General features: G+C 42.6%; 1 protein-coding gene and 1 long non-coding RNA gene across 9 annotated transcripts in view; one reads left to right on the top strand and one right to left on the bottom strand.

Annotated features, from left to right (window-relative positions):
* Positions 1-1,660, bottom strand: part of CLEC1B (C-type lectin domain family 1, member B) — a 32,989-nt gene extending 31,329 nt beyond the window's left edge. For 2 of the 8 annotated variants that reach the window (XM_089303288.1, XM_017343250.4), the window contains exons 1-3: positions 1,371-1,660; positions 918-1,172; positions 210-308 (exon numbers count right to left, since the gene is read on the bottom strand). In XM_089303288.1, coding sequence (XP_089159414.1) covers positions 210-308; positions 918-981 — 163 coding nt within the window. In that variant the 5' untranslated portion in view covers positions 982-1,172; positions 1,371-1,660. 8 annotated transcript variants of the gene reach the window in all.
* A 453-nt stretch (positions 1,661-2,113) lies between these two features.
* LOC149124701 (uncharacterized) lies at positions 2,114-23,208 on the top strand. The gene is made up of 3 exons (XR_016212983.1): positions 2,114-2,247; positions 18,758-19,099; positions 22,968-23,208. It is a non-coding gene; the product is annotated as an uncharacterized LOC149124701 (long non-coding RNA).
* The last annotated feature ends 995 nt before the right edge of the window (positions 23,209-24,203 follow it).

The raw sequence follows: 24,203 nt of genomic DNA, 5'->3' as shown, positions 1-24,203 counted from the left end.
TTGGAAAATAGTTTTTAATTAATAAAAATATTTAAAAGTGGTTTTAATCAGAGGGAAAGGTCAAGTTTTCTTGAGACTATCTTGGCAGTCATTCCTAGGAGGATTCCAGTAGTGGCAAATAGCAACAATCAAGACGCTTAGTGGGACACACCACAACCGTTAGTAAGCCTTTCCTCAGACCAAATCTGTGGCAAAGAGTTAATACTTACACATAATCCCCAGAGCCACCAGCCCAACAACCATCCCCATGCACAAGGTCAGCAAAGTCAACGCCATCACACGCCACCAAGAAGAGGCTGTCGGGTCATCTGTAGGCACAGAATGAAGTCCAGGAACATGCAGTGTGGAGCAGTGTCACCTTGCCCCTGCCCTCCCTGAATTTTCCAAGGCATATAAACAGCTTCATTGCCACACCTTGCCTATTTGTCCCTTGTGATCACCAACAAAAAGCACAACCCACTTCCACCTCACACACGCAGGTCCATGGATCCTCTCTTTTGGACCCAAAACTTAACTAGCTGTTAAGGCCTGTTTGTCTTTGTTCTGCTTTCTGCCCACCCACATCAATCATCGCTTTAACAAGCAACAACTGGAGAATCACATCCCTTGGCTGATTTTAAAAACAGACCTTCCAAACATTCTCTCCCCTCAACCCCTCGGCTTCTATGCCTTCTGTCATTAAACTCCAAGGTGCTGAATGTCAATGTCATAGTCTCTGCTTGGATCTCTGTTGTTCATATTGTAAATTAGTCCGCATGAGCCTACAGAGTCACTACGCAAATGCTGTAGAAAAAGGACATCCTTCAGGGAAAATAAATAAATCAAACGACTCATGCTACCACTAGTGGAGAGAGAGAGAATAGGATGGACCCACCGCACTCATTAATTTCTAAACTGCTGGCTCTGGGCACTCTTACCTGAGGTCACTGCTGGTTTCTGAGTTTTAATATTTAAGGTCATGTATCCGTCTTCAGCCTGCATGGCTTCCTCTGGACAGCAAGTGAGCTCAATGACTGTGCCAGACGTGCGTCCACCCGCAGAATGTTGGTATCTGCCAGGATGTGCTCCTTTCTCTGGTGGGTAAGATCGTGTGAGTTGGGACACATGGGGTGTTTGTTGTTGTTTTGTGTTTTTCAGGAAGCCTTTTCATAGCTGCTCAGAGATACATGGACCTTGAACACAAAAATAATAATAACTTGTGGTAAAGGAGTAGATAGGGCATTTGTTTCCTGTTTCCTTATCTTCGGCTCTGAAGAAGGGTTATTCCATCATGTGTATCCTCTGAAAGAACAAAAGATCATGCTGTGTCTTAACCCCAGCAGAGTCCCAATCAAATTGTTGTGGGATAGGCAGCTCCCTGCTGGGCTTACCGCAGGTTCTTCCTTCCACATGGGAAACGGTTCAAAGGTGGAGGCACAAAGATGGACGGGAGAGCAGGAGCCATTTGGAGCAAAACAAAAGTGCAAGTTCAAGAACCAAGACAGGAAGGATGCAACAGCCGAAAATGCAAAAAGGCCCCAGGCAAAGTAACACCACACTCCAGGGAAAAACCTCCAACAGTGAAAAAGCCTTGATCAAGAGAAAAGCCCCATCGACAAGATTACGTCTCCCCTTCAGGGAATGCATAGGGAATGATGTCCAGGGTGGAACCCAACTGAATATTCAAAAGGGGGTGGGATCAGGGGTGGGGCTTGAGCAGCACCCATCTCCGTGCCCATTTTAGGAAATACCGGAAGTCACAGTGTCAAAGGCATGCTGGGAGTGGGCTTGCCCACATGGTAATTTCATTATAATGACCTGGAGGTCACGGGGGAGGGACCCATCCTTAAGCCATGTTGGATATTTCGAGCTATCGCTGGTTCCAAGTTCACAACTTTATGGTTTCGGTCCTCAGAGAGGGGCGTGGACTTACTGATATATGAGGGGGTGCGTCTGTACCATGTCCAGAAAGGGAGGCCTGGCCTGTGCCCTGGAGGGGAAGCGCACTCAGCCTACAGCTTAAGCCAGGTGGTTGTATGGGCCGGCTGCAACTCTCCCACCTGAGAGTGACTGTGGCTGTGGAAAAGGCAGATCACCTGCAGCTGTCACTCAAGGACTACCTTCCATGGGTCCTCAAAGAACCACCAATAAGCACTTTGGTTGCAGACGTGCGTTACAGACCCATACCACGCCCCTACTCCCACCCTCTGGGTTCAGCTAGAGCGATCTGACTTCTGTTCAGTTAGAACTGCCAATCATCGCTGTCAGGTGGGTCCATGAGGGAATTTCAACGAATTCGGGGAAAACAGAATTAAAAGGTATATTTACTTTGATGCAAAAAGTTTTGAAATACATGCATAGTTTTTTTTAAAAGATTTATTTATTTATTTGAAAGTCAGAGTTACACAGAGAAAGAGAGGCAGAGAGAGAGAGAGAGGACTTCCATCCGACCGCAACACCAGCCCCATAGGCATAGTTTTTTCATAAGATACATTTTCCATGAACTTTTGGCAGATACTTTGATTAGTGTATCCCATTGTGAGCAGCTGTTCTGCATTAATTTAATGTGATGTAGAGCTAGATTAGATGTTGTGTGGTTTTCTATTGGGAGAAACCATTCCTGACCACTACCCAGAATTTATCCAAATTCTTGCATCTTCTATAAGCCAATTTTTCAAAAATATGAGGATTCTGCATGAGATAGGCCTAATATTGCTTGAAACTAGGTTTTGAATGAAAACAAAGGGTGAAATAATACAGTTAGCAACTTGATGCATTGCCCTTCAGTAATGTTGTGCTTTAAGGTGGATTTTCTAGAATGGAAACACCTGGTTGGCTCCACCTGCGGCGCCAGCACACCGGATTCTAGTCCCGGTTGGGGCACCAGATTCTGTCCCAGTTGCCCCTCTTCCAGGTCAGCTCTCTGCTGTGGCCCAGGAGTGCAGTGGAGGATAGCCCAAGTCCTTGGGCCCTGTACCCGCATGGGAAACCAGGAGAAGCACCTGGCTCCTGGCTTCGGATCACCACGGTGCGCCGGCCGCGGCGGCCACTGTGGGGTGAACCAACGGAAAAGGAAGAAATTTCTCTCTCTCTCTCCTCTCTCTCTCTCACTGTCCACTCTGCCTGTCCAAAAAAATTAAAACCCCACATCTTATTTCAGTGAAATTATTTAATTTCAGGCAGAGTGGTATTTAGGTGAAGAAATGTTTGGTGTAGAATGACTTCCTAGTGTTCTTTCCATCACAAAGTAACGTATATCCCATGCATTTAACTTCCAACTTTTCCCCATTCAATAGGATGCTGGCCATGGGTTTTTCATAAATTGCTTTGATTGTATTGAGGAATGTTCCTTCCATACCCAGTTTGCTTAGAGTTTTCATCATGATAGGGTGTTGTATTTTATCAAATGCTTTCTCTGCATCTATTGAGATAATCATATGGTTTTTGTTCTGCAGTTTGTTAATGTGTGTATCACATTGATTGATTTGCAAACATTGAACCATCCCTGCACACCAGGGATAAATCTCACTTGGTCTGGGTGGATGATCTTTCTGATGTGTTGTTGCATTCTATTAGCGAGAATTTTATTGAGGATTTTTGCATCTATGTTCATCAGGGATATTGGTCTGTAATTTTCTTTCAGTGCTGCATCTTTCTCCAGCTTAGGAATTAAAGTGATGCTGGCTTCATTTAAAGAATTTGGGAGGATTCCCTCTTTTTTGATTGTTCTGAATAGTTTGAGAAGAATTGGAGTTAGTTCTTCTTTAAATGTCTGATAGAATTCAGCAGTGAATCCATATGGTCCCAGGCTTTTCTTTGTTGGGAGGGCCTTTACTACTGTTTCAATTTCTGACTCATTTATGGATCTTTTTAGGTTTTCTATGTCTTCCTGGTTCAGTTTCAGTAGGTTGTATGTGTCCAGGAATCTATGCATTTCTAATAGGTTTCCCTTTTTGCTGGCATACAAGTCCTTGTAGTAATTTCTGATAACTCTCTTTATTTCTATAGTGTCTGTTGTTACATTTCCTTTTTCATCTCTGATTTTATTAATTTGAGTCTTTTCTTTTTTTAGTTAGTTGGGCCAATGGGGTGTCAATTTTGTTTATTTTTTCAAAAACCAACTCCTCATTTGGCTGATTTTTTGTAATTTTTTTTGATTCAATCCTATTGATTTCTTCTCTGATTTTGATTATTTCTCTTCTCCTGTTAGATTTGTGTCTGGTTTACTGCAGTTTTTCTAGGTCCTTGAGATGCATTTAAAGCTCATTTATTTGGTGCCTTTCCAATTTCTTGATGTAGGCACCTATTGCTATAAATTTTCCTCTTAGCACTGCTTTTGCTGTATCTCATAAGTTTTGATATGTTGTGCTGTTGTCCTCATTTACTTCCAGAAACTTTTTGATTTCTCTTTTGACTTCTATGACCCAGTGTTCATTCAGGAGCATGTTGTTCAATCTCCATGTCTTTGTATATGTTCTAGGGATTCCTGAGTTGCTAATTTCCAACTTCATTCCTTTATGGTCTGAGAAGCTGCATGGTATGATTCTAATTCTTTTGAATTTGTTGAGACTTGCTTTATGGCCTAGTATGTGGTCAATCCTAGAGAAGGTTCCATGTACTGCAGAGAAGAATGTAAATTCTTTATGTGTAGGATGAAAAGTTCTGTAGATATCTGTTAGATCCATTTGGGCAATAGTGTCATTTAAATCTGCTGTTTCCTTGTTGATCTTCTGTCTGGTTGATCTGTCTTTTTCTGAGAGTGGAGTATTGAAGTCCCCTAGTACTATTGTATTGGAATCTAAGTCTCCCTTTAAGTCCCTTAATATATCTTTTAAATAAAGCAGTGCCCTGTAATTAGGTGCATATACATTGATAATCATTATATCTTCCTGTTGAATTGATCCCTTAATCATTATATAGTGCCCCTCTTTGTCTCTCTTAACAGTTTTTGTGTTAAAGTTTATTTTGTCTGATATTAAGATGGCTACGCCCACTCTTTTTTCATTTCTGTTGACATGGTATATATTTTTCCAGCCTTTCACTTTCAGTCTGCATGCATCTTTGTTGGAAAGATGTGTTTCTTATAAGCAGCAAATAGATGGGTTTGGTACCTTAACTCATTCAGCCAATCTGTGCCTTTTAACTGGAGAGTTGAGGCCATTAACGTTCAATGTGACTATTGATAAGTAGTAACTTTGCCCTGCCATTTTCCCAAAGATATTTCTAATATATGCTTTGAACTTCCTGTGATCTTTTGCTGTGAGGTTTCCTTCCTTTACCTTCTTTCATACTGATGGCCATGTTTCTGTGTTTCTGTGTGTAACACATCTTTAAGCATTTTTTGCAGGGCTGGACGAGTGGCGACAAATTCTTTCAATTTCTGTTTGATATGAAAGGTCTTTATTTCACCTTCATTCACAAATGAGAGCTTTGCAGGATATAATATTCTGGGCTGGCAGTTTTTCTCTCTTAGCACCTGGGCTGTGTCTCGCCATTCCCTCCTAGCCTGTAGGGTTTCTGCTGAGAAGTCTGCTGTGAGTCTTATTGGAGATCCTCTGAGAGTAATCTGACGTTTCTCTCTTGCACTTTTTAGGATCTTTTCTTTATGTTTCACTGTGGTGAATTTGAGTACAACGTGTCATGGTGAGGATCTCTTTTGGTCATGTTTACTAGGGGTTCTATGAGCTTCCTGTACTAGGATGTCTCTGTCCTTCTCCAAACCCAGAAAGTTCTCTGCTAGTATCTCACTAAAAAGGCCTTCTAATCCTTTCTCTCTCTCCATGCCTTCAGGAACTCCTAGAACTCGAATGTTGGGTTTTTAAATAGTATCCTGTAGATTCCCAACAATATTTTTTTAGATTTCTAATTTCCTCTTCTTTTCTTTGGTTTGACTGTATACTTTCTTGTGCTCTGTCTTCTAAGTCTGATATTCTCTCTTCTGTCTCACTGACTCTGTTTTTAAGGCTCTCTAATGTGTTTGTCACTTGATCTATTGTGTTCTTCATTTCATTTTGATTTCTCTTCACTATCACACTTTCCTGTTCTACTAGTTTCTGCATTTCATTTCGATTCCTCCTTAAGATTTCATTTTCAGGAGAGAGATTTTCTATCCTGTCCAGTAAGGATTTCTGTAGTTCAAGAATCTGTTTTTGAAAACTTCTAAATGTTCTTATCATAAATTTTTTGAAATCCGTATCTTGCATTTCTTCCATCTCATCATCTTCATAATCTTGGCTTGGGGTGTCTTGTTCATTTGGGGGCATCATAATGTCTTCCTTGATCTTGTTGCCTTGCTTTCTGTGTTTGTTGCTTGGCATTGTGGAGATATTTGAATTCTTCTTCCCTTGCTGTGGTGTTTTTTTCTTGTTATACTATGACTGTGTTAAGTGGACTTTCTGCTTTTGGAGGAGCCTTAGAGGCTTGAGGCTTGAGATGGGTGTGGCCAGAGAGCTCTGCTTGGTTCTTCAGGGTTAAGGGTGTGCCAAAGGTGACACACTCAGGTTAGGCATGGTAAATCTCTCTCTTTTTTTATTTATTTATTTATTTATTTTTGATTCAGGAGGGAAGTAATACCACACAGCTGAGCGGAATTGAAGATAGTCAGCTTCTGATCTCTGCCTTCTGTGGGTATATTATTTGTCTGCTTTTTCCCAAGGACCACACAAAGAATCTGTTGTGCCCTCAGTGTGGGCTCAAATTCTCCTGCAGTCTCCCACCAGGTTGCCAAGGTTACCGAATTGTAGCATCTCTGGAGAGTACTCACGTGAACTCCATGAGTTCTCTCGCCCACCATCTCTTTTTTCACTGCCTCAGTTCATTAGCTCCACCCATTCACTAGTCCTAAGCTCCTGTTATTTCACCCCCCCAGAGTCAGGTTTTTCTGTTTGACTGAGGGCGGGCGCAGCTCTGAGGTCGCACACAGCCCTGAGGTCATGCACCTTTTACGTATGTCCAAAATGGTGCCTGCTCTTTGTCTCCTGCTCGCCTTTGCGAGGTGAGTGGAGAGAAACCATACCCGTCCCCTTTTTTTTTCCCCATCTCTCCTGTAGTTAGTCTGCTGAACTTTCCCCAGCAGGGCTTCAAGCCGCTTCCCTGCCAGTGTCTCGGGTTACTGAGCTCACCTCCCCTTCCCGCGCAGATGCGTAGACTCCTCTGTTGGGCTTCAGAGCCATGGGCGTCCTTGCTCTCCCTGCAGGTCATCCGAATCACATCCAGTAGATCTGGAAGTGTTTCCTCTGCAATTTTTTCCCCAAGCCTTTCCCTGAGATTACCATAAGTACACTTTTATTAATCTATCTTTTCCCAGACTATCAGTACGTGTCCTCACTATTCCGCCATCTTGGCCAACCTATAATTTCTTTACCAAGTCTTCAGTTGACAGTCTCTTTTGGTTTTATATCCTGCTACTTTACCAAATGCTTCTATGAGTTCCAATAGTCTCTTGGTTGAGTCTTTGGATCGCCTATATATAAAATCATTTAATCTGCAAATAGAGATAGTTTGACTTCCTATTCCCAGTTTTTATCCCTTTGATTTCTTTTTCTTGCCTGACAGATCTGGCTAAAACTTCCAGGAATATATTTAGTTGCAATGGTGAGAGTGGGCATCCTTGTCTGGTTCCAGATCTTAATGAGGATGCTTCCAAATTTTCCCGTTCAATAGGACACTGGCTGTGGGTTTGTCATAAATTGCCTTAATTTTGTTGTGGAATGTTCTTTCTATAACCAGTTTGCTTAGAATTTTGATCATGAAAGGGTGTTGTATTTTGTCAAATGCTTTCTCTGCATCTATTGAGATAATCATATGGTTTTTGTTCTGCAGTTTGTTAATGTGATGTATCACATTGATTGATTTGCTAATGTTAAACCATTCCTGTATACCATGGATAAATCTCACTTAGTTTGGGTGAATAATCTTCCTGATGTGTTGTTGAATTCAATTGGCCAGAATTTTGTGAGGATTTTGTGTCTATGTTCATCAGGGAAATTGGTCTATAATTCTCTTTCTCTGTTGCATCTTTTTCAGGTTTAGGAATTAAGGTGATGCTGGCTGTCTAGGAAGATTTTGGGAGGATTCCCTCTCTTTCAATATTTTTGAATAACTTGAGAAGAATTGGAGTTTGTTCTTCTTTAAATGTCTGATAGAATCCAGCAGTGAAGCCATCCAGTCGTAGGCTTTTCTTTGTTGGGAGGGTCTTTATTACTGATTCAATTTCCATCTTGGTTATGTGTCTCTTTAGGTTTTCTATGTCTTCATGGCTCAATTTAGGTGGATTGTATGTGTCCAGGAGTCTATTCATTTCTTCAAGGTTTCCCAGTTTGTTGCCATCAGTTCTTTGTAATAATTTCTGATGATTCTTTTTATATCTGTGGTGTCAGTTGTTACATTTCCTTTTTCATCTCTAACTTTATTGATTTGGGTCTTCTCTCTCCTTTATTTGGTTAGTTGGGCCAATGGTGTGTCAGTTTTGTTTATTTTTTTTTTAAAAAAAGCTCTTAATTTTGCTTATCTTTTGTAATTTTTTTATTTAATTTTGATTATTTGTTATCTAATTTTAATTGTTTATTTTATCCTACTAATTTTGGTTTTGGTTTGCTGTTGTATTTCTAGATCCTTGAGATGCATTGATAGCTCATTTATTTGATGCGTTTCCAATTCTTGATGTAGGCACCAATTGCTATAAACTTTCCTCTTAACACTGCTTTTACTGTATCCCATAAGTTTTTTTTTTTTGACAGGCAGAGTTAGACAGTGAGAGAGAGAGACAGAGAGAAAGGTCTTCCTTCCATTGGTTCCCCCCCCACCCCAAATGGCCACTACTGCTGGCGCACTGCGCCGATTGAAGCCAGGAGCCAGGTGCTTCCTCCTGGTCTCCCATGTGGGTGCAGGGCGCAAGCATTCAGGCTATCCTCCACTGCCTTCCCAGGCCACCAGGACAGAATCCGGCACCCCAACCAGGACTAGAACCCAGTATGCTGGCACCGCAGGTAGAGGATTAGCCTAGTGAGCAGTAGCGCCAGCTCCCATAAGTTTTGATATGTTGTATTGTCATCTTCATTTGTTTCCAAAAATTTTTTGATTTCTCTTTTGACTTCTTCAGTGACCCACTGTTCATTCAGGAGCATGTTGTTCAGTCTCCATGTGTCTGAATATGTTCTAGAGATTTCTGAGTTGTTGATTTCCAGTTTCCTGCCATTGTAGTCTGAGAAGATGCATGCTATTTCAATTTTTTTGAATTTGCTGAGACTTGCTTTATGGACTAGCATATGGTCTATCCTAGAGACAGATCCATACATTGCTTAGAAGAATGTATACTCTGCAACTGTAGGAAGAAAAGTTCTGTAGATATTGTTAGATCCATTTGGTCTATAGTGTTGATTAATTCTGCTGTTTCCTTGCTGATTTTCTGTCTGTTATATCTGTCCATTGCTGAAAGTGGGGTATTGAAGTCCCCTATTACTATTGTACTGGAGTCTATGTCTCCCTTTAGATCCCTTAACATTTCTTTTAAATAGCCAGGTGCCCTCTAATTAGGTACATATATATTTATATTAGTTACATCTTCCTGTTGAATTGATCCCTTAATCAGTAAATAGTACCCTTTCTTTCCTCATCTTCAGGAACTCCTAGAACCCTTAAATTGGGTTATTTGATAGTGTCCTGTAGATTCCCAACAGTGTTTTTTAGTTTTCTAATTTCCTCTTCTTGTTCTTGGTTTGACTGTATAATTTCCTGTGCTTTATCTTCTAGGTCAGATATTCTTTCTTCTGCTTCACAAATTCTGTTTTTGAGGCTTTTCACTGCATTTTTATTTGTTCTATTGAATTCTTCATTTCATTTTTATTTCTTTTTATGATCTCAATTTTGTGGGAGAAATTTTCTTTCACATCATGTACAAAATTCAGTAGCTCGTGCATTTGCTTCTGATTACTTCTATGTAATATTATGATCAATGTTTTTATCCATTTCTAATATTTATTCAATTGCCTCATCTTCACAATCTAGTATTGAAGTGTTGTGTTCTTTTGGGGGTGTCATGTTGTCTTCCTTATTCTTCTTTCTTGAATTGGTGCGTTTGTTATTTTTTTTCAGTGTTACACTTGATGTTTCTTTCTTTTTCTTTTTAGATTTATTTATTTATTTGAAAGAGGTACACACAGAGAGAAGGAAAGGCAGAGAAAGAGGTCTTACATCTGCTGGTTTACTCCCCAATTGACCACAACAGCCAGAGCTGCACCAATCTGAAGCCAGGAGCCAAGATCTTCCTCCAGGTCTCCCACATAGATGCAGGGGCCCAAGCACTTGGGCCATCTTACACTGCTCTCTTTCCAGCACTGGTGTGGAGGAGTCTCTCAGCACCTGAGCTCCCAAGCCGTGGGTGCCTGTGCCCTCCATGTTGATGCACCGTGTCTCTCTAATTCCGGAAGAGTTTCCTCTGCCGCTTTTTTCCCTAACTCTTCCCTGAGACTACAATATCTCCACTTTTATTATTTTTTAACTTTTATTTAATGAATATAAATTTCCAAAGTACGGCTTATGGATTACAATGGCTTCCCCCCCATAACGTCCCTCCCACCCGCAACCCTCCCCTTTCCCACTCTCTCTCCCCTTCCATTCACATCAAGATTCATTTTCGATTATCTTAATATACAGAAGATCAGTTTAGCATACATTAAGTAAAGATTTCAACAGTTTGCTCCCACACAGAAACATAAAGTGAAAAATAATAGATGATTTTTTAAATGATGATGAAATCAGATCAGACCTATTGTCATGTTTAATCCCAGTGAGAGTCAAGTTGGGAATTGATAATTTCTTTTTTTTGTTTTGTTTTACAGAAGATCAATTTAGTATACATTAAGTAAAGATTTCAACAGTTTGCACCCCCATAGAAACACAAAGTGAAATATACTGTTTGAGTACTCGTTATAGCATTAAATCTCAATGTACAGCACACTAAGGACAGAGATCCTACATGAGGAGTAAGTGCACAGTGACTCCTGTTGTTGACTTTACCAATTGACACTCCTGTTTATGGCATCAGTAATCTCCTTATGCTCCAGTCATGAGTTTCCAGGCTATGGAAGCCTTTTGAGTTCTCTGACTCTTATCTTGTTTAGACAAGGTCATAGTCAAAGTGGAGGTTCTCTCCTCCCTTCAGAGAAAGGTACTTCCTTCTTTGAAGACCTGTTCTTTCCACTGGGATCTCACTCACAGAGATCTTTCATTTAGGTTTGTTTTTTTTTGTTTGTTTGTTTGTTTGCCAGAGTGTCTTGGCTTTCCATGCCTGAAATACTTTCATGGGCTTTTCAGCCAGATCTGAATGCCTTTAGGGCTGATTCTGAGGCCAGAGTGCTGTTTAGGACATCTGCCATTCTATGAGTCTGCTGAGTATCTCGCTTCCCATGTTGGATCACTCTCCCCTTTATTTATTCTATCGGTTAGTATTAGCAGTCTCCACTTTTATTAAACTATCTTTTCCTGGACTGTCAGTGAGTTCCCTCCCTATTCCACCATCTTGGAGCCAACCCTCATGCATTTGTTATTTGGCATTTGTGGAGATACTCGTTGGTTTCTTCTTTGTTTTTTCCATTGTGACAGCTTTTATCTTTGTACCAATTCTCTGTAGATAGGTGGAGTGTCTGCTTTCAGTGAATATCTAGAGGTGTGTGGTGGGTGTGGCCAGGGAGCTCTGTTCAGTTCTCCAGGGTGAAGGGTATCTGTGGTGACACACCCAGGTTTGGCTTGGTAAATCTCCTCTTTTTTTTTTAAGAAGAGAGGTTTATTCTGCTCAACTGAGCTCCTCTCCTCAAAGGAGACTGGTTCCTGAGTGCTTACCCCAGTGGGTGTAATATTCATCCACTCTGTCCCAAGGACCACATAAAGGATCTGTGCAGTCTTCAGTGTAAGCTCAAATTCCCCAGCAATGCCCTTTACCAGGTAACCAGGAAGCCCTGAGTGTATGGAGTCTTCCCACAGTGACTGCCCAAAGTCCCAACCACACTGTGAGTCTTCCCACTCAGCCTCACTTTTGTTTTTGTTTTTGTTCTTTTGCTGTTTTTTGCACCTGGTTGTTTAAAAGAAATGTTAAGGGATCTAAAGGGAGACAGAGACTCCAGTACAATAGTAATAGGGGACTTCAGTACCCCACTTTCAGCAATGGACAGATAGACAGAAAATCAGCAAGGAAACAGCAGAATCTGTAGCCTAAGGCAGCAACCTAGGGGTGAGTTCACAGGAATAGACAGAGGGCTATCCATAGTCATAGCTGAAAATCTGTTGGAGACCAAATAAAAGGAAGATATGGCTCTCCAATAGCCCCATGTCATGCACAGGCATTTGTCTCAAATCCTGGGGCTTTTGAGGACTAGGTCAGGTCTACACCCCAGGGTGCTCACCTGCCTTCTTGCACCCTTCTCCATGCCCAGAATCCATCTCAAACCCTGGAGCTCCACTGTACCCAGGTCCCTCAGACCCTGGGTCTTTAAAGGGGGTTGGTCATGAGAGATTTTTAGTTCTAAACTGCAATGTTTCGGCAAAGCAGTAGCCTGCTTGGCACTTCAGGTCCAGCCAGTAGCAGTCTGGTCTAAAATTATCAATTAAAGGGAGAGTAGAGGGCCCTCCTGCCCTTCTTTCAAAGATTATGGAGGCTCTTAGGGGGTGAACCAACGGAAGGAAGACCTTTCTGTCTCTCTCTCTCTCTCTCTCTCACTGTCTAACTCTGCCTGTCAAAAAAAAAAAAAAGATTATGGAGGCTCTTCTGTTTTGCCTGGCCTCTTGCCAGGAGGCGGGCTTGCTGTAGCCCTGTGCCTCCTGGGCCACGCGCCCTAGGCTTCCTGGCCTAGATACCACGTGGCTGGTTCCTGGTGCTCAGCTCTTCAGCAAAAACCCTTGTCAGTTTAAAAGAGGGAAGTTTATCTAACACATGGAATTAAAAACACAGTGCTTTACCAAAAACGCCTGTTTGGAAAGGCAGGAATACAGGCCCTGCTATGGAAATGCCTTTCAGAAATTCAAAAAGAAGTTGACTCTTTTCTGATGAAGATGACAGACAAATACAAGGTCACCTAAAAGAAACCAGGGGGCTGCAATGGTTCCACAGAAATTTACAACAACAATGTCAACACCAGATAGGAAAGCATCACAGAAGATTGGTTTTTGATTACGTAACCTACTCAAGCTTCCCAAAGCTCCTAAACAGTGCATATATGAGTGGCTCTATTCAAATATAGATAAGCCACTTTTTGAAGGTGATAATGACTCTGTGTATGTCTAAAGGAATCTTTTCCTAATCTGAAAACAAGAAAGTTAACAGGCCGGCGCCGCGGCTCACTAGGCTAATCCTCCGCCTAGTGGCGCCGGCACACAGGGGTTCTAGCCCCGGTCGGGGCGCCGGATTCTGTCCCGGTTGCCCCTCTTCCAGGCCAGCTCTCTGCTGTGGCCAGGGAGTGCAGTGGAGGATGGCCCAGGTGCTTGGGCCCTGCACCCCATGGGAGACCAGGAAAAGCACCTGGCTCCTTGCTCCTGCCATTGGATCAGCGCGGTGCGCTGGCTGCAGCGCGGCGGCCATTGGAGGGTGAACCAACGGCAAAGGAAGACCTTTCTCTCTGTCTCTCTCTCTCACTGTCCACTCTGCCTGGCAAAAAATAAATAAATAAATAAATAAATAAATAAAAAATTAAAAAATTAAAAAAAAAAGTTAACAAGAGTAGAATGGGGAAAAATCAGGAGGCTTATGGGAAAACCACAGAGGTGTTCTTCTGCATTTTTTGAGGAAGAGAGATCAGCATTAAAACAGAAACGGCAGAAAATAAGATTCTTATGACAAAGGAAAGTTGCAGATGTTTCACAATTTAAAGATCTCCCAGATGAAATTCCTTTGCCTCTAGTTATCGGAACCAAAGTTACAGCAGGGTTACATGGTGTTCATGATGGCTTGTTCACTGGACAAATGATGCTTGGATACCCTGAATGCTTCGTATAGGAAGCTTTGATAGGACCGGCCTTGCAACCCATACCAACCCATACCATCCCTGACTGTAAACAGGGGTTTGGATGTAGGTGTTGGAGCCAGGAATGTGAGGGTGGACATACATTAATGGGATTTCTACAGAAAAAGCAAGGGTACTCTGGGGTCAGAGGACGACAGAATCTACTTGCCATACATAGACCAATGCTAACTGCACGGGGACCACACACCTCATTGGCAAGTGTGACAAAATATGCAATGGAGCACTCATCCCAAAGGAGCAAAAAGGCTGGAGGTTGAGAAGGCACAGGTGAAAGAAGTCAGGCAAGGTAGACAATCCACGGCCAGACAGCAGAAGAAAAGGAGAACCTCCATGCACCACATGGCCTGGGAGCAAGTCTCAGTCATTCTGATAAACTTCACAGCTTCACAAAGATCCCCAGGATGTCCAATCTGCCTGGTGCTGGCCCTGGGCCTTTCCACCCCCAACAGTGGCTGGAGGAAGCAGACGAGGTTGGAGTTACTTCACAGTGGGTCGGATGGAAGGAGAGCAATGCAGAAGCAAACCAAGAGCTTCAAACACAAGAAAGGTGAGACTCTGACGAAACTCGCCAATCAGTATCTGGACCGGCTTCTGACTCCTGCTCCCAGCTCCTGGCTGGCTGTCACTGATGTGGCCAACAAGGTCCCTGGCTGGGCTTGTTCTAGGCTCCTCCCTGCACTCATGAAAGAATTCAAGGTAGAGGCATAAAGGTATACAGGAAATCAGGATTTATTTAAAGCAAAGGAAAAGTGCATGCTCAAAAAATAAATGCAGGCAAGCTGGAAAGAGAGAAAAGAAGAGAATGAACTAAAAAAAAATACAAAAAAAGAGCCCTCAACATGGCTAAGGCTATCCTTTTATACTATCAAGAGGTATAGGGGGTGATGTCTGGGGTGTGGCTTAATTGAATATCCAAAAGGGGGTGGGTTTGGGATGGAGCTTGAGTATCACCATTTCCATGTTCCCTCCCCCCCCCTTTTTTTTGAAGATTTATTTATTTATTTGAAAGGCAGAATGGGGCCAACGCTGTGGTGCAGCGGGTTAATGCCCTAGCCTGAAGCACCAGCATCCCATATGGACGCTGGTTCAAGACCCAGCTGCTCCACTTCCAATTCACCTCTCTGCTATGGCCTGGAGCAGTAGAAGATGGCCCAAGTGCTTGGGCCCTTGCACCCACATGGGAGACCCAGAAGAAGCTCCTGGCTCCTGGCTTCAGATCGGCACAGCTCAGCGCATTGTGGCCAGTTGGGGACTGAACCATTGGATGGAAGACCTTTCTCTGCACTGCTCCTCTCCCTCTCTGTAGCTCTGAATTTCAAATAAAGAAATCTTTAAAAAAAATAAAAGAAAAAGCAAAGAAAAAAGAAAAGCAGAGTTACAGAGAGGCAGAGAGAGAAAAGCCTTCCATCCTCTGGTTCTTTCTCCAAATGGCAGCAATGGCTGCAGCTGGGCCGATCAGAAGCCAAGAACCAGGGGTTTCTTCCAGGTACAGGGTTCCAAGGACTTGGGCCATCTTCTATTGCTTTCCCAGGCCATTGCACAGATCTGGATCAGAAGTGAAGCAGCCAGATTTCAAAGTGGTGCCCATATGGGATGCCAGCACTGCAGGCAGTGGGCTTTACCCACTACACCACAGCACCAGCCCCTCCGTGCCCTTTTTGAAAATATCAGAAGTGTCATTGTATCAGGCACATATGGGAATATTTATTATAATTTTATTACAATGACATAAATAAATCTTCACACATTCTCTGCTCAGCAAATGGGGGCAATCTCCATACTTCGGAGGCAGATAATTTAGTAGGATAATAAGGAAAGTTCCTGCTTGGATCAGGTCAGGAAGATTCTCAAACTGGGCTCTTGCAGCTTTAACTACTCCTTGCTTGTGGTGGTCTGGCCCCTCTGAGTGCAATGTTGCAAGAGGAGCTGCCCCGGAACTTCCCTAAAAACAATCTCAAGAGAGCTTAGATTCTCTGCCTGCATTCCAGTGGCTCCCCTCCCCTTTTTGCCTAAATCCTATACTCTTGATTACAGTTTATCTCCAGAACAATGAGTTCCCTGGCTCTACAATAGTGACTGACAGAAGATTACCACTCAATAAATATTTGCCAGATGAATGAATATATGTACAGTGGGCTTTATCATCCTAATGTTAAACACGTGGGAAGCAAAGTTTGAGAAATTTAGGGGTTTCCTTTGAGCAGTACCATCCTCCCAGATTCAAGATTCTTTCCACTACATTATGATGTCTTTGAATGTAGGTGTCACTCAGACTCTGTTATCTGTGCTCCTGGTTGAAGGATGGGTAAAGTATACCAGAAAGCCAATGAGAGGTATAGACGCAATAAGAAAGGAAAGTAGTAGGATGCCTAACACTGTGGTTAAGACCCATCAGTGAATAATGATGGCTGGCAGCTGTGCAAAAGAGAAAGACCAAAAGAGCATTAGGTTGGGGCCGGCGCTGTGGCTCTCTTGGTTAATCCTCCATCTGCGGCGCCAGCATCCTATATGGACACTGGGTTCTAGTCCCAGTTGCTCCTCTTCCAGTCCAGCTCTCTGCTGTGGCCCGGGAAGGCAGTGGAGGATGGCCCAAGTGCTTGGGCCCCTGCACCCGCATGGGAGACCAGGAGGAAGCACCTGGCTCCTGGCTTCAGATCGGCGCAGCGCGCCAGCTGTAGCAGCCCTTTGGAGGGTGAACCAATGGAAGGAAGACCTTTCTCTCTGTCTCTCTCTCTCACTGTCTATAACTCTATCTGTCAAATAAAAAGAAAAAAAAAGAGCATTATGGTGACTACTGGGAGTGTTAGAACAATTGCTCTAGGCTACAAAAAAAGAAGTAAGCATTTTGCATCTGGTGATACCATTTCCCAGACTTTCTCATGTACACTGCCTGTAAGCTACAGCCCCAGGTCTTTTTGTCAGTGATGTCCTGTTCCCTTCCTCAGTCTTCTGCATTAAAATTGCTGGTTCAGGGTCCGGCGCCATGGCTCAGTTGGATAATCCTCTGCCTGCGGTGCCAGCATCCCAGATGGGTGCCAGGTTCTAGTCCTGGTTGCTGCTGAGTCTCTTGGCTCCTGGCTTCAGATCGGGTGCAGTGCCAGCCGTGGTGGCCATTTGGTGAACCAATGGAAAGAAGACCTTCCTGTCTCTCTCTCTCACTGTCTATAACTCTACCTGTGAAATAAAAAAAAAAAAATTGCTGGTTCACCTTCCACATACATATGGAATATTCCTCATCTTTGGAAAAGGGTAGGATTTCCTATGATGAAAAGAAAAGGCATGCTCAATATTTTCTCTTTCATTTTTGGAACTTAAATGGGTGGGCTACAATGTGGAATGAATCTTATTAAAAGTCAATGAACTGGACAATATCAGACCACACTATAGCAGAGTATTTTGTTACACAGAAGAGAGAAAGTGAAAGGAAAAAAATAAAATGTTAGACCACATCCATACCAGCGAGTTTATCAGGCTTATTCTTATAAAATTTATGCAGGTAAAGAATTAAGTAATAACCAAATAGAATACATGGGATCTGAGTTAAATTTAAAGAGAGATGAAGGTTCCATGAGAAGATAAAGGAGATGAATCTGTTTATTAGGCAGAGCATTAAATATCTGAATAAAGTTATAGAAGCTTGAATAAGCATGTTGCAATTGAGGGAATGTGAATTGACCAAGGATATTTGAACCAAGGGTTCACGTAAGTCAGTATATCAAGATGTAGTGTTATATTCTATTAAAATCACCGTGTCACTTACATGCTAGGGATAATAATTATTTGAAAATGTAGATATTCCCCATTGTGGATATTTCTGAGGATCAAGTGGTTAATGAAACATGAGAGTTGTGCTCTCTCACTGGGTTTATATTCTAGTGGAAGGGAGTGAATACGGAGAGTAAAAAAGCAAAAAGCAAGATAACCTCACATCACAGTAAGTGCCATGGAGGGCAGAGGGCTTGACTGGTGAGCCCCTAGTCAGGCTCATTTGGATTGATTGGGTTAAACATCGCTGCAAGTGGTCGATTGCAAAGCTTTCTTCCAGCTTTGAGATCATCCACAATAAAACTGTGATGGTGACCGCCTGCTGCTGCTTGACGTGCTTCTGTCAGTTACTTTTGAGGTAGGTACCATGCTTACACCATTCTTCCTAGGAAGAAAACTAAAACCTGAGGTTCAGTAACCTCCACAGAGTCACTGGTCAATACAGTGTTGAGCCCAGACTTGAGTCCATCAGTGTGTCTTCACAGCCCTTTATTTACCTCAGGATATTTTATTATCCTCATTGGATGAATATCCATTTCAAAATGAACTTTATCTTGTATTTATTCTCTGTCTCCTCCTTGTGGCCATTTTTTTATCTTTCAGATTTTAATTTATCTTGGTTTTCCTTGGATTTTTGATACTGATGCTTTAATTTTACTTTTCTGTGGTTCTTTTTCAAAATAATTCTGAATTAATTCCCATTCTGGCTATAAGATACTTTCCAATCTAGGCTTCTCTTTGAAAATGTTCTCTGAAATAGGTAGAATATGCAGGAAAGGAATGATTGTTGAATACAGCGAGAACATAACCTCCTATCATGCAAACTCAGTGTTCTTTTAGTGCATTCCAAGTCAACAATACTTCCATTTTTAATATCTAGAGAAGTTAAAGGAGATTCCAAGCTTTCGCTTGAGGAAATAGAAATACGAGGTTCCCATTCGTTGAAGTGGGAAACAGGTTAAGAATGATTACTCATTTTTTGATATTTGGATATATTATAGGATTTCCAAACATATGTCAAGAATTGGGTCCGACACGTGAGCTGAAGAAGTGCTGGCAGGGAGATACACACTTGGACATTATCAGGGCAAGGCTGTTACTTCAAAGTCGGGAATGTAGAACTCACTGGGGATGAGAACATCGGGAAGAAGAGGGTCAAGAACTGAACTCCGGGACACGGCAGCATTTTGGAGTCAGTTAAGGAGGAATCGGTGAACCTTGCGGAGGACTGGGAGTAAGGGAAGCAGAAAGAAAAGAGAACAGCATCCTGAGAAACCAAGTATTGGAGAAGAAAGCGCTTTAAGAAAAGGGAACAATCAGTTATGTAAGAGTCTGCTTAAAGGGTGAGTAAGATGAATTCCAGAAAATAGCCATTGGATGTGTTAATGGTACCTTTAACAGGAATGTTGTATACAAATAAAGAGGGAGGAAAGCCAGACTGCAGGAGGTTCAGGCACAGTAGGAAGAGACAAGGCATTGACAAGTAAGACATATTTTTAACCCTTTCATTGTTATGAAAATTAAAGAAATGGGGGGACAGTGGGTGTGGGTGTGGGTGAACAAGAGTTTTGTGGGATTTTTGGGGGGTTTTTGCTGGTTTTCAAAATGGGGGAAAATATATTTGTAGTTAAGGTGAGTGAATCAGGAAAGATGAAAAAATTATAAAAAGTTTTTTTAAAGATTTATTTTATTTATTTGAAAGGCAGAATTAGAAAGGGAGAGACAGAGAAAGAAATAGATCCTCCATCCTATGGTTCACTTCCCACATGGCTGCACCAGCCAGGGCTGGGCCAGATCGAAGACAGGAGCCAGGAGCTTCATCTGGGTCTTGCACATGGTGGCAGAGGCTCAAGCACTTTGACCATCTTCCGCTGCTTTTCCCAGGCCATTAGCAGCGAGCTGGGTTGAAAGTGGAGCAGTCAGGACATAAATAGGCGCCTCTTTGGGATGCTGGCATTACAGGCGGTGGCTTAACATGTTATGCCACAATACTGGCCCCCATAAATTGTAAAAATTAATTATACCAAAGAGTAATAAAGAAAATTACAAGTTCAAAATCTTTGAGTAGATAGATGGAATGGATTTCAATGTACAACTGGAGATTGAGCATAAGTAAGAGGTGGCACAACTTAATCACTGTTGAAAGGGATACCACCTTAAATACAGGCATAGATGCTTTTGTCTATTTGGCCAATACAGCAAAGTAAATGCCCTTCTGACCGTTTTTATTTTCTCAAAATAGTAGGAAGCTAAGTCATAAGTTGAGTTTGAGGAAAGAGAAGAGAAATTTTTTTTTTTTTTTTGACAGGCAGAGTGGACAGTGAGAGAGAGTGACAGAGAGAAAGGTCTTCCTTTGCCATTGGTTCACCCTCCAATGGCCGCCGCGGCCGGCGCGCTGCAGCCGGCGCACCGCGCTGATCCAATGGCAGGAGCCAGTTGCTTATCCTGGTCTCCCATGGGGTGCAGGGCCCAAGCATTTGGGCCATCCTCCACTGCACTCCCTGGCCACAGCAAAGAGCTGGCCTGGAAGAGGGGCAACTGGGACAGAATCCAGCGCCCCGACCAGGACTAGAACCCGGTGTGCCGGCGCTGCAAGGCGGAGGATTAGCCTAGTGAGCCGCAGTGCTGGCCGAGAAGAGAAATTTGAAAGTGGATGAAATCAGAGCGGTTGGGAATACTCTAGCAGAATAGGTTGATTAGTGAAAGTTCCAGGAAGTTGTAATTCAAATTATAAAATAAGGCCAGCAGTTATATGATTACATTCAGCTACTTGTACAGGTAGAGTTGGATCTAACAGGCACCATTTTCCGGAGGCTTATGATGAATGAAGAGATAAACCAGAAAGCTCTAACTGCATGAAATCGTAGCTGGCACTGTGGCATTGCAGGTAAAGCCACTACCTGTGATGCTGGCATTCTATAATGGGCACAGTTCATTCCTGGTTGCTCTACTTCCAATCTAGCTTCCTGCTAGTGGCCTGGGAAGGGCAGAGGAGGATGGCTCAAGTTTTTGGGCCCCTGCCACCCATGTAGAAGACCTGGATGAAGCTCCTGGTTCCAGGTTTTGGCCTGGGCCAGGCTGGCCTTTATGGCCATCTAGGGAGTAAACAAGGAGATGGAAGATCTCCCTCCCTATCTCTCTCTCTCTCTTTCTCCCTGTCTCTCGTTTTCTCTCTGTGACTTTCAAAATAAATAAATAAACTATAAAAAAAAGAAATGATTATTATAATTGACTCTGATAAATGGTTTAAGCCCACTAAAATAAGCAATGAGACATGAGGGGTTGATGGCAATGAATTTTTTATCCCGGCAGTCATCAAAATACTGTAGGACATAGAATCATTCAACTGGCAGGGCTGGGGAAACCTTTTTCAGCCAAGGGCCATTTGGATATTTATAACATCATTCGTAGCTATACAAAATTATCAACTTAAAAATTATCCTGCTAGTTGGCCGGAAATACTTGCCAGTGCTGCCGGAGCACTGCTGTGAAATGTGAAATAGTTGTTTTTTTTAAATCATTTTCTTTTTGTCGTTACTTATTTTTCTGTTGCTTTATTATTACTGGCATGGTTTGGCATCAGATGTCGTCACCTCTTTATGTTCTTTGAAGGTTGGAATAAACAGTGTGGTGCCATTTTAAGAAAAAATTATCCTGCTATAAATTTATTGAATTTCAAGTCCTGCCTGCAGTTGCCTTGCCAGAGCCAGACCAAATAACTCTGATGGCCTTATATGGCCCATGGGCTAAACGTTCCTCACCTCTGTGAGGGAGTAAGCTGGGAGTAGTTGGAGGTCAGAAAGTGGAATATCTGGGCCGGCACTGCGGCTCACTAGGCTAATCCTCCGCCTGTGGCACTGGCATCCTGGGTTCTAGTCCCGGTTGGGGCGCCGGATTCTGTCCGGTTGCTCCTCTTTCGGTCCAGCTCTCTGCTGTGGCCCAGGAAGGCAGTGGAGGATGGCCCAGGTACTTGGGCCCTGCACCCCATGGGAGACCAGGAGGAAGCACCTGGCTCCTGGCTTCAGATCAGCGCAGCACGCCGGCCGTAGCGGCCACTTGAGGGGGTGAACCAATGGAAGGAAGACCTTTCTCTCTGTTTCTCTCTCTCACTGTCTAATTCTGCCTGTCACAAAAAAAAAAAAAAAAAAAAAAAAAAAAAGGTGGAATATCTGAAACTGAACCAAATAATAAATCTTTAAAAAACAAAAATGGGGCCAGTGCTGTGGTGGTAAAGCCGCTGCCTGCAATACCAGCATCCCATATAGGCACTGGTTCAAGTCCCGGCTTCTCCACTTCTGATCCAGCTCTCTGCTGTGGCCTGGGAAAGCAGTGGAGGATGGCCCAAGTCCTTCCCCCCGCACCCACGTGGGAGACCAGAAGAAGCTTCTGGCTCCTGGCTTCGGATCAGCGCAGCTCTGGCCATTCCGGCCATCTGGGGAGTGAACCAGCAGATGGAAGACCTCTCTCTTTGCCTCTCCTTCTCTCTATGTGTAACTCTGACTTTCAAATAAATAAATAAATCTTTAAAAAAAAAAAAAAGAAAGAAACTGAGCTAATGGAGGAGGTGGTTAGACTTGTCTAGACTCTAGTGCAGCTCTATCCAAAAGAGTTTTCTGTGCTGATGGACATGTTAAACCTTTATGCCATCGCTTCTCGGCATTTTGGCTAAGATCAAGTGTAAATATTTATGCCATCCAATTCCATAACCAATTGCCACTTGTGACTATTGAGCATTTGAAGTGTAACTCGTGTGACTTAGAAAATAGATTTTTAATTTTATTTAATTTTAATAAAGTTAAATAGTCATATGTGCCTAGTGAGACAGGATATTGGAATGATCACCTACACAGTTACAAAATCATTGATTAGCACGACAAGAATAGAGGTGAACCAGTAAATTGAAGACAATTGAACATTGGTAAAGGAATGAGGAGAGATATCCTGGATTTTGGTAAATGACTGTAACCAGGAGGGTTTTTGATGATGTAATTGATGAAATGAGCCACAGAGATACTGAAAGGTTTAAGGGAAAATATGTAGTAATTTCTAAATTGATAAAATTATAAGCAAATAATACCTTTTTTAGGATCATCACAATAAAAAACATACAGAAGATAGAAGCAAAATTTTTCCTTTTAAAAATAATCCAGGGGGCCAACATTGTGGCATAGGTGGTTAAGCCTCCACCTGCAATGTCTGCATCCCTTCTAGGTGCTGGTTCAAGTCCAAGCTGTTCCACTTACAATACAGCTCCCAGCTAATGTTCCTGGAAAAGCAGTAGAAGATGGCCCAAGTACTTGGGCCCTCTGCACCCATGTGGGAGACCCAGTAGGAGCTCCTGGTTCCTGGTTTTAGCCTGGGCTAGCCCTAGCTGTTGCAGCCATTTGGGAAGTAAACTAGTAGATGGAAGATCTCTCTCTCTCTCTCTCTCTCTCTGTCCCTCCCGCTTCTCTCCTCCTCTCCCCCTCCCCCTCACTTCTCTCTCTGTAACTCCGCCTTTAAAAATAAATAAATATTTTTAACAACAAAAAAAGAAATAATCCAGAATAAGGTGAGATTGTTCATCATTTCTATAACCAAACTTCATTTCATATAAGATAGCAGGAAGTTAACTTTCTTGGGGAACTTTAAGAAAGAATCAAGAAAGTGAGAATGAAAACTAAATCTTCACCAAATTTGATGAAAGTGAAATACCTCAGCAGAGATAGCAAAGCATCCTTATAACCACCTATTTAATTTAATTTTTCTTCATGTCAATGGCCTCTGCTGTGACCTAACTTATCTGGAAGAATAAACATAATTTTGTCATTAATTTCCACAGTATGTGATAATGGAGTTTAGTTGATACATTCCTAGACCCTCCAGATATTTGGGAGGGGGGAGGAATTGATCATTCCATAAATCAGAGAAAGAAATGAACATGAACAGTCATCGGTGCACATTTCTGTCTATGGCGATCTTGCACAGATGCCACTAAAGATCGTGCCCCTGTATTGTCCTCCAGCACCTCTTTCAAAGCCCCGGGGCAGGCACACCTCATTCAGGAGACTTTGACTCAGGTAATCTTCACACACAGGTAGACCCTGGGCAGTCCTGGGTTACACCCACCCCAGACATCTGGAAATACAGAAGCACCTCAAAGCCTCCACTTAGTTCCCCAACCCTTTCCTGCCTCGCCCCAGAGAAAACCTTTAGAGGCAACTCCTTACTTCCCTTGCCCAGGGAGAGCCCACCCCAGATATTTTCTGGGGTTTTGTATTAGTTTCCCAGAGCAGGTGACCCATTGTCACCTGCTCGAAGACAAAACAAACCAATGAAAAAAAAAAAAAATGATCTGCCTGTAAATGAAGCTGCAATTAAAAAAATAGTAAGTGCCCTTGAAGAAGAGCACACTTTTCTTTGCTGCAATTGTGAAAATGCAGGAACTGAAAACCAGATCAAATTTTG

The sequence above is a fragment of the Oryctolagus cuniculus genome, chromosome 9, assembly GCF_051225735.1.
Source record: "Oryctolagus cuniculus isolate XC-2025 breed Fujian yellow rabbit chromosome 9, ASM5122573v1, whole genome shotgun sequence".
Lineage (NCBI taxonomy): Eukaryota > Metazoa > Chordata > Mammalia > Lagomorpha > Leporidae > Oryctolagus > Oryctolagus cuniculus.
Note: the sequence above shows the minus strand (reverse complement) of the source record. Positions and strands in the feature narration are given on the sequence as shown.